The sequence below is a fragment of the Pleurodeles waltl genome, chromosome 2_2 (genome assembly GCF_031143425.1).
Source record: "Pleurodeles waltl isolate 20211129_DDA chromosome 2_2, aPleWal1.hap1.20221129, whole genome shotgun sequence".
NCBI lineage: Eukaryota > Metazoa > Chordata > Amphibia > Caudata > Salamandridae > Pleurodeles > Pleurodeles waltl.
The window spans coordinates 645671930-645687641 of NC_090439.1; the positions used below are offsets into that span (position 1 = coordinate 645671930).

At 45.7% G+C, this 15712-nt stretch overlaps 1 protein-coding gene across 2 annotated transcripts in view; it reads left to right on the forward strand.

The window, feature by feature from the left end:
- LYN (LYN proto-oncogene, Src family tyrosine kinase) overlaps positions 1 to 15712 on the forward strand; it is a 265777-nt gene that overhangs the window by 106323 nt on the left and 143742 nt on the right. The window contains exon 2 of one of the 2 annotated variants that reach the window (XM_069220197.1): positions 6056 to 6126. In XM_069220197.1, coding sequence (XP_069076298.1) covers positions 6061 to 6126 — 66 coding nt within the window. In that variant the 5' untranslated portion in view covers positions 6056 to 6060. Of the gene's footprint in view, positions 1 to 6055; positions 6190 to 15712 lie in introns of both variants that reach the window. The other variant, XM_069220195.1, reaches the window with a different exon arrangement.

The following is a 15712-nucleotide window of genomic DNA, read 5'->3' on the forward strand; positions in this document are numbered from 1 at the left end:
GACACTCTCAGTACACTTCTTTCGAGGGAGTCACTGGGAGTAGGCTCCTGACGACCTGGTCTGACACTGTGGCAATTGGCAGGCCTACACTGGCCGCAAGCAATGACTGCCTCCGTCTCCTGCAGCAGTGGTTCTGCTGTGCTCAGCCATAAGCTGCACGCTGACGGCTCTGTGTCAGAATACCACAGGAGTGCCAGTAGGGAACTCTGGCAATCGATGCCTGCAATGATTATGTGCCCAGGCAGCAAGTTCACAGTGAGGCCAGTGGGAGTCAGGTCTGTCGCGGATTGTATACCGCACGATGCACTGTAAGCAGCGAGCTGTGCTTCCACAATCCATTGCCCAGCAGCACAACAGTCAGTACACTGCCCGCCCGCTCACAGCCAACCCTAGTCACACTCCGTAGCCATTGAGCACACCGACTCCAACCTGTACTCCTGATGTCATATCGTTGGGCGCAGTATTGGGTGTCCTTTGTTGCACTGTAGCACTATGGTGCAGCTGAGCTCAAGCAGCTGAGCCAGACAGCACTCAAGCCCGCTGGGAGCAGCACGCACCGCACGCGGACACTGCAGCTTGCAAGGTGCTTTATTAGAGCAGCGCTCAGAGCTTGACAGCTGACGCGCTGTGATGCGTGACACTACATTTCAGTGCAGTGATGCGGACCACCACAGTGAAATGCGTTAGTCTAATGCCTGATGTGTGGTACTTGGCAGGGCTGGGAGTGTTCTGATAGATAGGCATCATGTAGTAGTACTGACTCAGAAAATGGGGTCCTTGAATCTCCCATTCCTCCTTCATTCCATCCTAGGTGTGTGCTCTCAGTATTGGCTCAGCTATTAATGTCGACATTCGGACAGGATAGTGGGTAGAATTTGCAAGCAATATTCTCACACAAACGTGACTTCTCCTTGAGATATAGTGGTGGTATTTTCTGATATATTAGTTGCCCATCCTTGAAATATAATAGACATTTTTGATTATTGTCTGGATAGTCATGACCTAGCCTTGACATATTGTGGGCATTCCTAACGACATTTTGGCTGTTCATTAAATAATATTGTGTTATGGTGGCACTAGCAAAATGGACGATTTATATTTGTGTCCTTTCTTGAGGGACAACTGTCTATATCGCTTGCATAATAATGGGGAAAACTCTGCCATATGATAGTATTTGATGATGATAAATAGACATGAAAGGACGAGTCCGTTTATGTGCAACTATAATAAATGTGAGTGCTTGATTTAAGATTACATGCTGTTGCTTGGGGAACCACACATCAATTTACTACACATGTAAATCTAGCATTTCAGAACAAAAGTGCAGTTTTTCTTGAAAAGAAAAAAAGCCTCGGTTTATGTGGTTTGAGATTATCCAAAATAAAAAACCTTGAATTTCATTGTAATATGTCTTTATTTGCAAAAAATTACCAGGCGGATGTTGTTACATTTTGTCAACAACATCAGCTTGACAATTTTTCAGAGCTCAGAACTCAGTAACACATAATAAAACTACATAGATCACTGGCTAGTCTGTACTTTTACTTGAAAATAAAAGGAAACGTACTTAAATGCACACAGAGCCAAATACTACACAAGATCACAACATAAATTACAGGTATGTACAGTATATATAATTTGAAAAACAGTCAATCAAATTGTGAATTCGTTTTTAGTGGGAATAACAATTTTTAAAACTGTTCGTAATGGAAGTTCTTGCAGAACAATCAAGATGTAAATCAGCTACCATAGATAATTTTCCTATGCTGGATCCTACCCTTCCATTCTAGTCTACTGGCATTATCTCCTCGGTTACCTAAAACACATATTGCCAGGACTGGTATTTTATCATGATTCATCATCTTTATTGAAAAGGTTTTCAGTGATATTATCACTGCTGCTATTTGGTGCCCCAACGTTGATGAAACATTTTTGCAGTTCTATTCTGTACCCTCTGCTTTCTATTGTCTGTTTGTGAAAAATGAAGAACATTGGAATTTTAATTTGTCAAAATAATTGGCCACATAACATTAGAAAATTAGATTTATACATTATATGTTATGCACGGAAGTCTTTGTGTATGGATGTGTGCTTATGTGTGCTAGTATTTCTGAAGCGAAAACGTAGCTGGCTAGAAACTGTTAAAAAGGATGAAGCACATTTAGACAATTTTTAGGGCAAAGGCGTTGGAAAAATCCAGTTATGTCTTCATTTTCCTATGTTTTCTTAGAGAGGGCAAATCACCAACACCTCTTGGGAGAGTTTGGTGTTACATTAATTAAGTATAATATTTGGTTCCGTTTTACTCGGTTGTTTTCTAAGGGTGAGAACCCCCGAACCTCCACAATTGAAGTTCCCGCCATTCTCTTTATTTGTTTACTTTAACATGTCAAGGCTAATATTTATTCTTTACCACTTCCAAAGTACATCGGCTTCTGCCAGACTGTGTACCTTTGCACCCAATGGCACGTTCTGACAATTAACTTGGCAGTCTTAACTTTCTCCCTGGGTCTGTCAAAGGGTGGTGTTTGTGGGTTCTGTCAGAGAAATTCAATTACCCAGGACTTTTCTTATGTGGTGCTTGGTAACATTCTACATAGGAATACACTTGAATCAATATGAGCTGTTGCAGTGGGATTTTATTCCCCAATTTATTGTTTTTCCCAATCATGACTTAGACGTAGTTGCAAGTATGTTGTTTCAGAGGCTATAACTTTGTAGGCCGCTCTTTCTTCCAGTCACACTGCACTGGTTTATTCGGATATCTGATTATTAGTCTACCATGTCCGATCAGGCTCCGAGCAGCAAGAGTTTAAGATGAAGATTTATAGAGACAGTTCTATTTATTGTATTGGGAGCCTACATCCCAATTCATAAGTGTGTGCATTGAAAGTGGGTTTATTTGTTATTATATTTTCTTGCTTATTTTCTTTGTGCATCTCAGAACTTGACATCACGTTTAAGATCTTTCATTGTCACTTAGTACTTTAGTCCTGTCTTCTAGTTTAGCATGTTATACTTTTCTTTCCACTAACGCGGAATCTTTACTTCACCCTTCTCTTTAATATCACCATGTTGAGGGAAAAGGCCTTAACTTGATTCTTAAACCGATAAAGGTATTTCCAGTAAGCATATTGTAGATACTATATAAAATATATAAAATAGCCAAATGGATGGACTACAGAAGGTCTAACCTCACTGCAGATGAAACATTTATTTTTTACTACCAGGTCACCACCTAAACTGAAATCTCCGCAGGATTCACTCTGTCCACTTCTTCGGCAAGAAAATGTATATAGTTTGGGGGCATTTGGGACAGCTAATTGAGATTCAGTGTGCAAATAGAATCTGTGACTGTGAGGTGAAATGTGTTCTTCCTTTTATTGATACGACTGTCATGTTGTGATTGTGAAGTTAATATTGAAAGTGACTTTTGAATGCCATTTCCACGAGCTTCTGACATTTAAAATGTCTTTTCTTCAAGGGGATTCAAAATGTGGCCATTGACCGAGTCTTGGGGTCAGAAAGATTGACTGTATTTAAAAATAAAATTGGGAGAGGTTCACTGGCATCCAGTGGCCAAATGAGTTGTCTTCAAACTGCTGTGCCTGATTTCCTCCAGAAGCTGGGACTTCATCTTACATCTGGCTACCAGGCTCGCCTTTCGTTTCTCAAGGCCAAGGTGAAGTGACGGGAACATCAGTTTTAAGCCAGCGTCATCACTCCCCAAATTAAATTGGATCTTGATTTTTTGACCTTCCAGTGAAAACTCTTTGCTACACACTTCTCTTTAATTAATCGATGGTGATTCCTCATCTGTCTTTTCAGTGGTGTGGTATGTCAATCTTGAAATGTCTAGTTTTTGCTGACTTGCTACTATAGCATGTTAAAACTTTACCGTGCTTCTCACTGCCAGAATGTCAGTGATGAGGTCTGTAGTGAGGGTTACAATTTAGAATATTTTTGTGATGTGTTGTATAGTTATTGGATGCCTCTTTTCTGTGTTCTAGCTGGGTGTTTAGTGGTTACTTACGGGTTTCCATATTTTTGTAATCGGACCACTGTGAAGTTAATTGTCTTGTGGCACCAGTTGTTTCTACCTCTGTTGCTGTTTGTTTAGTTGTGATCAAATATGTGTCAAAACTGGACCCTCTATGCACTTTAAGTACATGGGACCTGAGTCAGTGTCCAGATCCATGGCTGTATGGAGCCTAAATCACATTTAATTACTAAAGATGGGTTTTGGAAGGGAAGACGTCACTTCAAATGTGCAGCCAGGCCATAGGGTAGGTTAAACTCCTGTTTGATTCACTCTACATTAATGTTTTTGCTACTTTGTAGCCTCTTGCTGCATTTTTACTCAATGTGCCCAAGGTGTGTTTGTAAACTCAGTACGACTCGTCCATGGGACCTGGGGCCAGATGTAGCAAAGGGTTTTACCCATTCTGTGTCTATGGAAAATTTGTTGGTACATATGGCCGCTAGTGACCACTAGGTCACATACCTTTTATAAGGGCCCATATGAATCATATGCCAATGAGGGTACCAGAGAAAACTCTGGCTGTCTTAATGGCCCATAATAGATTTTTATTTTTCCCCTGAATAATGTAGAATGAATTGTAAAACTGATCTTAATCCATATTTGGTTCTGGCATCTGACTGTTAATTCTCAGACAAATTATGAAAATAATGTCCACTGAACAAGTATTGCCAGGGTCCATATGTTTATTTTGTAAATATACAGTAAGTGGAGGAATTTGCAAATATTTTGTTTCATATTTACTCTTCACATTTTGCGTCAGCATTCGTGCTTTCCATTGAAAGTAGCTTTATACATACTTGTATTTATGTCCCATGTTCAGCTACTCAGCATGAACAATCAACCAAAACCAGAGAATTTAAAATACCTATTGCAAGTACTGTTGGTATTAACTTATAAAAAATCTCCACAGCTTTCATCTATGCCTATTGAAACAGATGAACTAAACAACATGTGCTGTTACTGCTTTTATAGGTATAAATTGTACCTAGGAAAATGGGAATGTACAACATAAAACCAAAAACAGGTTCGGCATTTGAGGGGATGACATATCAGTTGTTACCTGTGCAATAGTTGAATCACGATAAAATAGCCATAGTCTTATCTGATTTTTCAACAAATGCTTCTTCATCGCATTAGTGTTTTGTAAAGGCAAGTTTAGGGTTTTTTCCTTCTAGCTCTTAGACTACGAACTAGTCTTTTGGTCACAGTCCTGTTTCATCACTTGGCTCAGTACTTTCACAGGGCTGCTATGTCTATTAAAAGTGTAGAGAACTTGACATTTTACAGGCATCCCAGCTCTAGGTACTCCATTACATCAAGAAGTGAAGAAAGCATTAGTTGACAAGCAACGCCTTCAAGAATTTTAGTCATAAAAACAATTATTGTTATGGCTCACTTTTTTGGGAGTCAGTCTCGAGGGGGTTATGTAGCAATACTTCCTGTATAGTTGTTATGTATATATGTGTAATACTAGATCGGTCATCATTAACATTTGTAGTCCTTCACCAATGGAAAACTCTTGTCTCCCATTCGCCAGGCAATATCCAGAAAATGCTGTATTCAAAGGCAGACCGACAACACATCCAATGGCCCAGAGTCGCCTCCATGCACAATGCTGAGCCCTTTTGAAGTTCACGTCTTTTCTTAGCGACTGTGGCCGAGTGTTTCTTCATTGGAACTGACACTATGTATCGGGTACTATATATACACTCCCATTTAGGAGTTTGTCCCCAAAAAAGAGAATAACATGAGGATTTTGGTGTGTAGGGCTCCGAAAATCGGCATTTCCTGATAATTATGGAGTAATTCTTACCTGTTACATTTTGGCAGGATTGACCTCTAGTTGAATTACCTGTAGGATGCGATGTTAGCCGCCAAACTCTTAATTGCCAGAAAGTTAATGCAGATATTGCAATTGACCAGGCAACTTGTAATGATGGCTTTAATGTAAAGAATTGTGTTCTCCAGTAATGTTTCTAATGCTTTAACGTTTAACCGATCTTCTCTTTGCAGAAAATATGGGATGTATACATTCAATAAGAAAAGGTAACCAGCAAGAAGACGGGCCGAATAAGACTGAACCAGTACGTAAACCTGAGCGAACTATTTATGTCAGAGATCCAACGGCCAATGCATCAAAAAGGCCAGTAAGTAGCTAGTGACCTGGGAGCAGTTCCTGCTGCCAGATGAAGGCATGACTGGCATATCCTCCCTCCCCTCTCCCTGATCCCACATACATGCATGCATGCAAAGAAGCTATTACTGTGCAGTGGAGAGTGCTGCCGCTTGGATGCCTGGCAATTGTCAGAAATGTTTGCAACGTAGAAGACAGCACAATTTTGTCTTTTTAGGAGACCCTTGTTTTTAATCTTTTTCATTGTACATATTAAACACAAAGAAAGACACTTTCAAGTATGATACTGGAGAATGATCCCCCTTCCTAAACCGTTGTAGATACCTCTGCCTCTAGTCATATATGCTCCAAAGTATGTGAATCAGTGCCAACATATGACCGTCAATGTTGGAACACAAACATATATTGGGACACTAGACCACTCCATGTCGCAGGAGGTACAAAGTTTTGATACTTGGAAAACCCTTTGTAACCTATGAGCCCAAAGCAACAAATTACAACCACTCTACTGCATCATAAGGACTGCAGTTCTTGTTCAATTGAAAAGTCAGCCCTGGAGCATTGTGGTCCCTCTAATGTGGGCTCGTCTGGTAACCTTACCTTAATGTATTTTACTACCTCTTTGATAAACCAGTCATTATAGCTGGTAGTTGTCCCTGAGAACGCATGACTAAGGTCCCATGCATCACAACGGCCTGAAGTTCCTGCCCTAGGATCAATTATTTTAGATGTATTTTCACTAGACGTACAGTTCTTTGTCTCTGCTGCGAGAAACCTTGATGGTAAAGATGTTAAATTGGTGCATCTAGGCAGGGCTCATTGTTTCCAGTCCTCACCTTTTACACATAATTTTATCAAGTGACTGACAGCCCTATGTACTAAGCTTTAGTCGCAAACGGAGGTGATTGTGCCAGCAAATGAAAAGGGTAAGCCAAGGCTCCGGCTTGCCTCTACAAGACTGTGTACGAGTCACACCATGAAACCATTTGCAATGCATATTGTGCAACAAGTATTATGCAAAAATATGATGCACTCTCTTCAAAATAAAAAAAAAGTGTATTTCTTTAAAATGCAGCATTTCACCTTCATACTTCATATTATATCACTGCATAATCAGATATTTATTAAATGTGGTAGTTTTTAAACATGAACTTAGAAACATGAATGACTTGACCCCCGTCCCCCAAACGACATTCGCATTAGTGAACCAAGAGGCAAATGAGTAGTCATGTAAATCTTAAACGTGGCCTATATTCTAATTATAGATTAACTAACATTACTGTCTATTCAATCAAATGTTTGTGAAGGGCACATCCTGAACTCAAGTATTTAAAAGTAATCTCCTTTGTGATAATAAAGAAAAAGGGGGGCTCTGTGAAATAAAATATGCCCTTAGTATCGCACAATTATGACAAGCAGGGAAGCTAACATTTCTAGGTCCTCTGGTTTCACATTTTGAAATTCAGACACCTGTTGGGTATCTGTCTGTCTCGCTCGATCATGTTTACACAAAAGGTCACTGTTTGGACTTTTAATATTGAACCATGCCAAGAAAAACTGACAGACATAGCAGACCCAACTCAGGGCTCTCAGACCCAACTACCAAACCAAGAATGCATTTATTTGGGGGCGTCCCACCTCAAATACCTACTCAAAGCTAGACCTTTGGGTGTACAGGTACATTTTGCGGCGATTCGTTATACGGGTAGAAATATCACAGCCATCACATAAATGTAGATAAGTAGATTTTGGTGGGAGAGCAGGAACCAGATGATGGTGACCAGTCTTCAGTGGAGCGTGGACCTTCACAAAGGAAGAGTATCTGGTGTCCACTGCAATCCCTACATGTTTTGGTGGTGTTGGAGAGCTACTTTTTTCACCTTTCATTACTTCACCTTAGCAAAGCATGAATTATGCCCCTGTATTTAAGGTACACTTTAAAGTAGTTACAGGAGATGGTTAAAAAAATGTCAGTGGATTAAGCTTCTAAATACTCAAGATGGTGCAATGAGTGAGTTGATTTCTGTGCCTGACCTGCAAGTCATAAGTCTCAGCCTTCACTGTGGTTGGTTCTTTTATAAAAGTCCTTAATAATAATAATAATAATAATAATAATAGTAGTAGTAATAACTCTGCCTTTCATTCTTTTGTAGTCGATAAATTGGGTAACAGTGACAATTGTTTATAGGGCTCAGATACAGAAAAGGTGAGTTATTAAGTGATGTACAACAAACAAGTTAGTCTTTTATACAGTGGTAAATACAATGCAGGAGCATTTGGGTTTTCTCACCCAAAATGTGTTTCCCTAGGTGGTGTAATGCTCGCCTGACCGCAAGATCCCTCACTGACCCTAAGGGTAGCTCATCTGAGCACAAGATTTATTAGTATTTATCGGCCGGTAAATTTTCATGTAGATCGGGCAGGGACACAAGCAGAGCCTGGTCCACACTCAACCATCTTATGCTGCACGTGCTGCCCTTTGCCAGCCCACAGCCTTCCTTTCTCCCTGATATCCTACCCTACATAGGTCACCTCACCTCCCCTTTAACAATTTTCACTTTACAGAAGCTGATGAGTGGCAGCAGAATTTTCTGCAGAATCAGAAATCCACATGCGGACAAGTGCCCATTAATTCCTGGTAAGTATGTTTCTTCCCCTTTCCCAAGACAATAGCTCTTAATTACATGGTGCAGAAATACCAATCAAAAACTAGTAGGCTTTCAAGATCTTTCATTTTGGGGGCTGTATGGTGAGGGTGTGGGGGAGTTCTCATGTACTGGATTTCTGAGAATACAATACAAATGGTGCATTATTAGGTAAATTAGGCCAATAACGTTAATTAAATGTTTGTATGATTTAAGACTACTTTACAAGGGGCTTTAGATATGCTTCCTCTGGGATATATTTTTAAATGTAGTGGCACATATTAAACACAGTATGGAAGTAGTATTTAAAGACCACGTTTCATGAGAGCTTCTGTGGCCTATTCTTCATGTCACAGAGAATCCCTGTCTCGACACAGCAAGGTCTCAAGTGCCCCTGCTTTCAGCTCAGCTGTCATTGTCTTGTCAAAAATGCCTGGCGCTCCGTTAAAGATTGCGCACAGCAAAGAAAAAGTTTTCATTCAGTTCATTGTACTTCAGTGGAATTTGCTAGTTGGACTAACATTTCACTATCGAGGACCGTATCATTTTTCTGCCCTTCTGCTGTTGTGTACAGCAGTTTTCAAACTGACTAGCGGGAATGCAGGTCCTATTATTCATAGAATTGGCCAAGCCCTACTGTTGCATCACATATCTGATATCAAACAGTGGCCAAGGTTGGGAACATGTCTTTACAATCGGCGCGAGAAGTTATGTTTTGGGAAAGATTGAGTTTCACAAGCGTCTTTGCAAAGCTTCTATCAGAGAAAAGTTTAGGACTGGCATTACCATAAAGCAAGTCGCTTCATGGACCCATAAGTATAGGGCAGTTGGGATCCTCTGTTTATGACACCTCAGAGTTGAAAATATAGGCCCTCATTACAACCCTGGTGGTCGGTGATAAAGCGGTGGTAACACCGCCAACAGGCCGGCGGTAAAAAAAAAATGGATTCATGACCACGGCGGAAACCGCCAACACAGACAGACACTTTAAAACAAGACTGCCAAGGCGGTAGCAACAAACACCGCAACGGTAACCGCCAACAGCCAGGCGGAAGACAGTGTACCGCCCACAGCATTACAACACTCCTATCCGCCTGCTTTTCCGGGGCGGTACCAATGCCATCAAAAGCACGGCAGAAACAGAACACTGGAGGGAAACGACTCACCGCTCGACACTCCAGGAAAAACCACGACGCCATGGAACCCGAGCTGCACTTTTTCCCAATGCTGGTGTACCTTTTCATACACCAGGAACACGAATGCCGACGAAGACGACCACTGTGAGTACTGCACCTAGCACACAAGGGAGGGGGGAGGAGAAAGAGAGTAACACACACACACGCAACACGCAACAACCCCACCCCCAACAGCATACACACAGACAGATGCAACAACATTACATATACACCCCGTAACCCTCAGGAATAACGCAAGGACAAAAGGAATGGATTAAAATGAGTGTAATAGTACAATTTTAGATAAATACGTCTTTAAACAATAAACAGTATGTACAATATATACAAAAGGAGGGACAATACCCACTCCAAAATGTCCGTGGCCCACTGGGCCATAACACATAGGCCAAGGCCACACTTGATTCTTGCCTCAATACGGAGAGAACACTGCAGGTACCTCAGGGGGATGGGGAATGAGGGGGGCACCTCAGCCGGAAGATGGTACAATGCCACTGGCCTGGAGGGGGCTCCATGCCCACTGCTTGGTCCTGGGGAGTGCAAAACCACAGTCTCTCTAGTGGATGGCTTCTTCCATTGGTTCTGGAGGGGACCTTTTGCCTAGTGTGCTTCATCCAGGATGGGGCAAGGTCACAGTCTGTCACCTGAGTGTCACACCGACAGGTGTTGCAGGGGCCAGGATGCACTGCAGCCCATTTAGCCACCTCTACACACTGCTCACCGGCGGTGAAGGCTGCTCAGTGGATGCCAGTTGCGCTAGAGGTGGCGGTGCTGGCAGTGGAGGTGGTAGCCTCCAGGCCTTCACCTGCAGCCTCGGATGGCTGCCCACTGGGGCTGCTGGTGGCGGTGCTGGCCTCGGTGCAGGTGGCGGTGCTGGCAGTGGTGGTGGTAGCCTCCAGGCCTTCACCAGCAGCCTCGGACGGCTGCCCACTGGGGCTGCTGCTGCTGACAGTGGTGCTGCTGGCGGTGGTGCAGGTGGCGGTGCTGGCCGCGGTGCAGGTGGCGCTGCTGGCAGTGGTGGTGGTAGCCTCCAGTCCTTCACCTGCAACCTCAGACGGCTAAAGTGCCATGGCTAGTGTTGTGTGCCCCTTCCTGCCCTTGACAGATGGTGGTGCCTCCTTGCTTCTGCCAGCTGGTGACATTTTCTTCCCCTTGCTGGCTGGTGGTGCCTCCTTCCCCTTGCTGGCTGGTGTCCCCTTCTTGCCCTTGCTAGGTGGCGGACCCTTCTTGGCCTTGGCAGGTGGTGCTGGCACACTAGCTGGGCTGACGGGTGCCTCCCTGGAGCCTCTCACACCTGCAGTTGCTGCAGAAACCACAGTGGCGTGTACTGGGTGGCTGAGGTGCTGGACTGTGTTCTGGCCAGCCTGCCCTGAGGTGAAGGAGGGGGGGAGAGGTAGGGAATAGGTCAATGGTGGTGAGGAAAAGCTTCTTAGGGACACTGGGGTTGGAAGAGGGTGAAGGCTTGGGTGTGGAGGAAGAGGGAGTGGTTGTAGGAGGTGTCAATCTGCTGTGTTTGGGTGCAGGTGCATGGCTGGATGCAGTTGTGAGGTGGATGGCTGTTGGGTGTCTGAGTGCTGCGTTTGTGTAATTTGGGAGGAGGGGGCACAGACACAGTGGGAGAGGACACAGGGGACGTGTGGATGGATGTGGGGTTGGTGACTGCCAGTGAGGGGCGTGTCATGATAGGCGTGCTAGTGATGGAGGTAGTGGATGAGGATGTAGTGCATGCAGGTGTGAGTGGAGACGCTACTGGGAGGGAAGTGGATGACGAGGAGGACAGGGGACACAGTGGAGGCAGTGGATGTTGGTGTGGCTGCATGTGGATGGTGCTTGTGTGAGTGCCTGTGAGATGAAGTGTGGTGCTTGTGTTTGCCTGAGCCACTTCTTTGTGTTGATTTGGGTGATTGCTGTTCTGAAGGTGTGCTTGGGATAGGCTGGGGTTGAGGGGATTGTGACTGGGTAGAGGAAGTTGGAGGGGGGAGGCTGGAGACAGGGACAGTGGCTGCCATCAGTGAGTTGGCCAGCCCCTGAGATGCTATTTGTTGGGCCACCACGCCAGAGTGAATGCCCTCCAGGTATGCATTTGTTTGTTGCAAATGCCCTGCTACACCCTGGATGGCATTCAGTATGGTTGACTGCCCAACAGAGAGGGATCTCAGGAGGTCAATAGCCTCCTCACTGAGGGGCGCAGGGCTGACTGGGGCAGGGCCTGAGGTGCCTGGGGCGAAGGAGATGCCCGCCCTCCTGTTTGAGCGGGCACGGGAAACATGCTGAGGGGCTGCTGGGAGGGCGGTACTGGTACGGGGTGGCAGCTGTACCTGTAGTTGGGGTGGACACAGAGGTGTCCGCCACTGCCAGGGAGCTGCCATCAGAGGAGGTGTCGCTGTCGGTACAGTCCCCTCATATCTCCGTCATGGTGCTCCCCTTGCACTGTGTCCCACTGGTGCCCTCGCCGTCGGTGGATTCGGCCTCCAGGCCCATGCGGGATGCAGCTCCCTCCGTCGCCGGTGCCTCTGCTCCTCCGCCAGATGATGCTAATGCACACAAGGACAGAGTGACAAAACAAAAAGGGGGGGGGGAGAGACAGAGGATACACTTGGTCAATGCCAGCAACAACACTACAGTTGGCGTACACAACTCACAGGGAACAGCCCTATGCACTAAGCCATGCACTACCAGTTACAATGCTAGTCACCAGCCCATGGGGTACAATGCCTAACACCATTAGCTGCACACTTGAAACCCACAGGACCCTGCCCAGTAGTAGATGCCCACTAACACTATTGGGGTTGGAGTGCATCTGAGTTTGCCCATCATTGAACATACCCTGCTATGTTCGCCCTGGCCTAGGGGCAATCACAGCCCACATTCCCCCATCCAGGTAATACCTTAACGCGCGCAAAGTCATGATTCTGAATCTGTACTCACCCCCTTGTGGCTGCTGTGATGCCTTCAAGCACCCATCCAACTCTGGATAGGCCACCGCCAGGATGCGGAACGTCTGGGGGGGGTCAGGGTACGATGGGGACCCCTTCCGCGTTGCGAGGCCAGCACCAGCTGGGCCTCCGCTGTCTTCCTTGCCCAGTGGTGCAGGTCCTCCCACCATTTGCGGCAGTGGGTGCTCCGCCTGTCGAAGACCCCCAGGGTCCGCACCTCCTTGGCTATGGCACGCCAAATACCCTTTTCCTGATGGGTGCTGACCTGCAGAAAAAAACAGCAGAAAAGGTATTAGTTATACCGTCCGGACTGTTATACTCCTGGCCCAACATATCTCCCCATCCCCTTACACACATACATTGACCACCATACATGCAGTACTCTGCCCAGACCCCCCTACACAAGGCTTACAAACACAGCAATCCATACATTCATGACCCACGCATCATGCTCACAGTGTACTCACCTGTTTGTCTGGAGGACCATAGAGTAAAGGGTACTGGGGTAGGACCCCATCCACAAGTCTCTCCAACTCCTCCGAAGTGAAGGCAGGGGCCCTTTCCCCAGACACTCGAGCCATTGTTGCTTCCAGACACAGGTCACAGCAGCACTTGCAGTGTAGGTCCTCTCCTGTTGAAGGTCAGTTAGCAAGTGAGTGCACAGGTAGAAAATGGCGGCGATGTCCACGGCGGTGTGTACCGTCACCGCCGGCGTACATGGCCATTGGCTCCTGGAACCCATAGGGCCTAATGATAACCAATGCGGTGTTGCACGGGGGTCATCGACCGCCGACCGCAATGGCGCACAACGCCAGCGGAATTACCTCATTTCCACTTGTCCCTCCTCACAGATCAGGTAGCCGCCATTTCAGGGGGGCACAGGCCATGCCACCTAACTGCGTCACAGCAGACACTTGCGTATCAACTGACTTACGAGTTCACATACTGTTTCTGTAAAGCAAAAATTGCATATTAATGTTGAAATATGTGTGAATATGACCTTCTGCTCACCGTTTTTCATCCTAGAGTTCAACCACTGAGGATGAATAGAGATGGAGACATCCCCCCGTGTACAGACCCCTGGTGGACCTGGCGATAATGGAGGACAGGCACATTATCCCGACCTACAGACTTAATAGGGCCACAATCCAAGAACTGTGTGCCCAATTGGAGCCAGACCTAATCTCAGCTATCCGCCAACCCCGCAGGTATCCTCCCTCTAGTGCAGGTCCTGTCAGTGCTCCATTTCCTGGCAAGTGGTTCCTTTCAAGCGACCGTGGCCATGGCATCAGGGATGTGTCAGCCTGTGTTTTCAAACGTGCTGACCAGAGTGTTGTCTGCCCTGCTGAAACACATGCACAGCTACATCGTATTCCCCTAGGTGGAGGATTTGGCCACAGTGAAGGCTGAGCTCTATGCACCGGGACATATCCCCAACATCATTGGTGCCTTTGATGGTACACATACTGCATTTGTCCCCCCCCCCCGGAGAAATGAACAAGTATTCAGAAATAGAAAAAGCTTTCACTCTCTGAATGTGCAGATGGTGTGTTTGGCGGACCAGTACATCTCCCATGTGAATGCCAAGTGTCCTGGCTCTGTGCATGATGCCTTTATCTTGAGGAATAGCAGCATCCCATGTGTGATGGCTCAACTCCAAAGGCACAGAGTGTGGCTAATACGTGAGCCCAAGGTCCCCACCCATTTTATGTAGGTATATGGGTGTAGGTTTGGCCTTAAGGGTGAGTGTGTGGCTAACAGGTATCCCTCGATATTTGCAGGTGACTCTGGTTACCCCAACCTCTCATGGCTACTGACCCCAGTGAGGAATGCCAGGACATGGGTAGAGGAACGTTACAATGAGGCACATGGGTGAACAAGGAGGATCATTGAGCGAACCTTTGGCCTCCTGAAGGCCAGATTCCGGTGCCTCCATCTGACATGTGGATCCCTGTACTACTCACCCAAGAAGGTGCGCCAGATCATCGTTGCATGTTGCACAACCTAGCCGTGAGACACCAGGTGCCTTTTCTGCAGGAGGATGAGCCTGGGGATGGTCGTGTGGCAGCGGTGGAGACTGTGGACAGTGACAAAGAGGAGGAAGAAGATGTGGACAACAGAACTACACTAATTCAACAGTACTTCCAGTGACACACCGGTAAGACACTGTAACTTCACCTTCCATTGCAGTTTTGTGTTGGACATTGAACATGGAAGCCTGATTTCCCTATTTCTATGGCCACTTACTGTACCCTTTGGCATCTCTGTTTTCAGATCTCTGTGCCCCACTCTGGCTCCTGGTGTGTTTACTGCTGCCCATTACAGGTCATACCTATGTAAATATTACAGTACATTTGAATTGCAATGTTTACAGTTTGTGAAACTAATACATTTGTCAAACAATTGCCAGACTCCATATTTGATTTTGTTCCAAGGGTGTTTATTTAGGTGCTAATAAGTGGAGGGGATATTGCAATGGGCCGGGTTGCTGGTGGAGGAAAGTCCAGGGTAGAGTCCAGTCTATTTGTATCACAGGTGCATTGTCCATGGGGGCATAGGAAGGGGAGCAATGGCAGTTTAAGGTGGTCAGGTGACCGAGTGGGACAAAAGGGTGACAATCAGGAGAGTCTTATTTTCTGGCGGGGGTCTTCGCAATGTTCTCTGGCTTCCCCCTGGATTGCAGGGACCGTTTGCATGGTGGTTCTCCTTCTGCAGGGGGTGGGGTGCCAGTGGCCTGTTGTTCCTTTGGCAGGGCCTTGTGT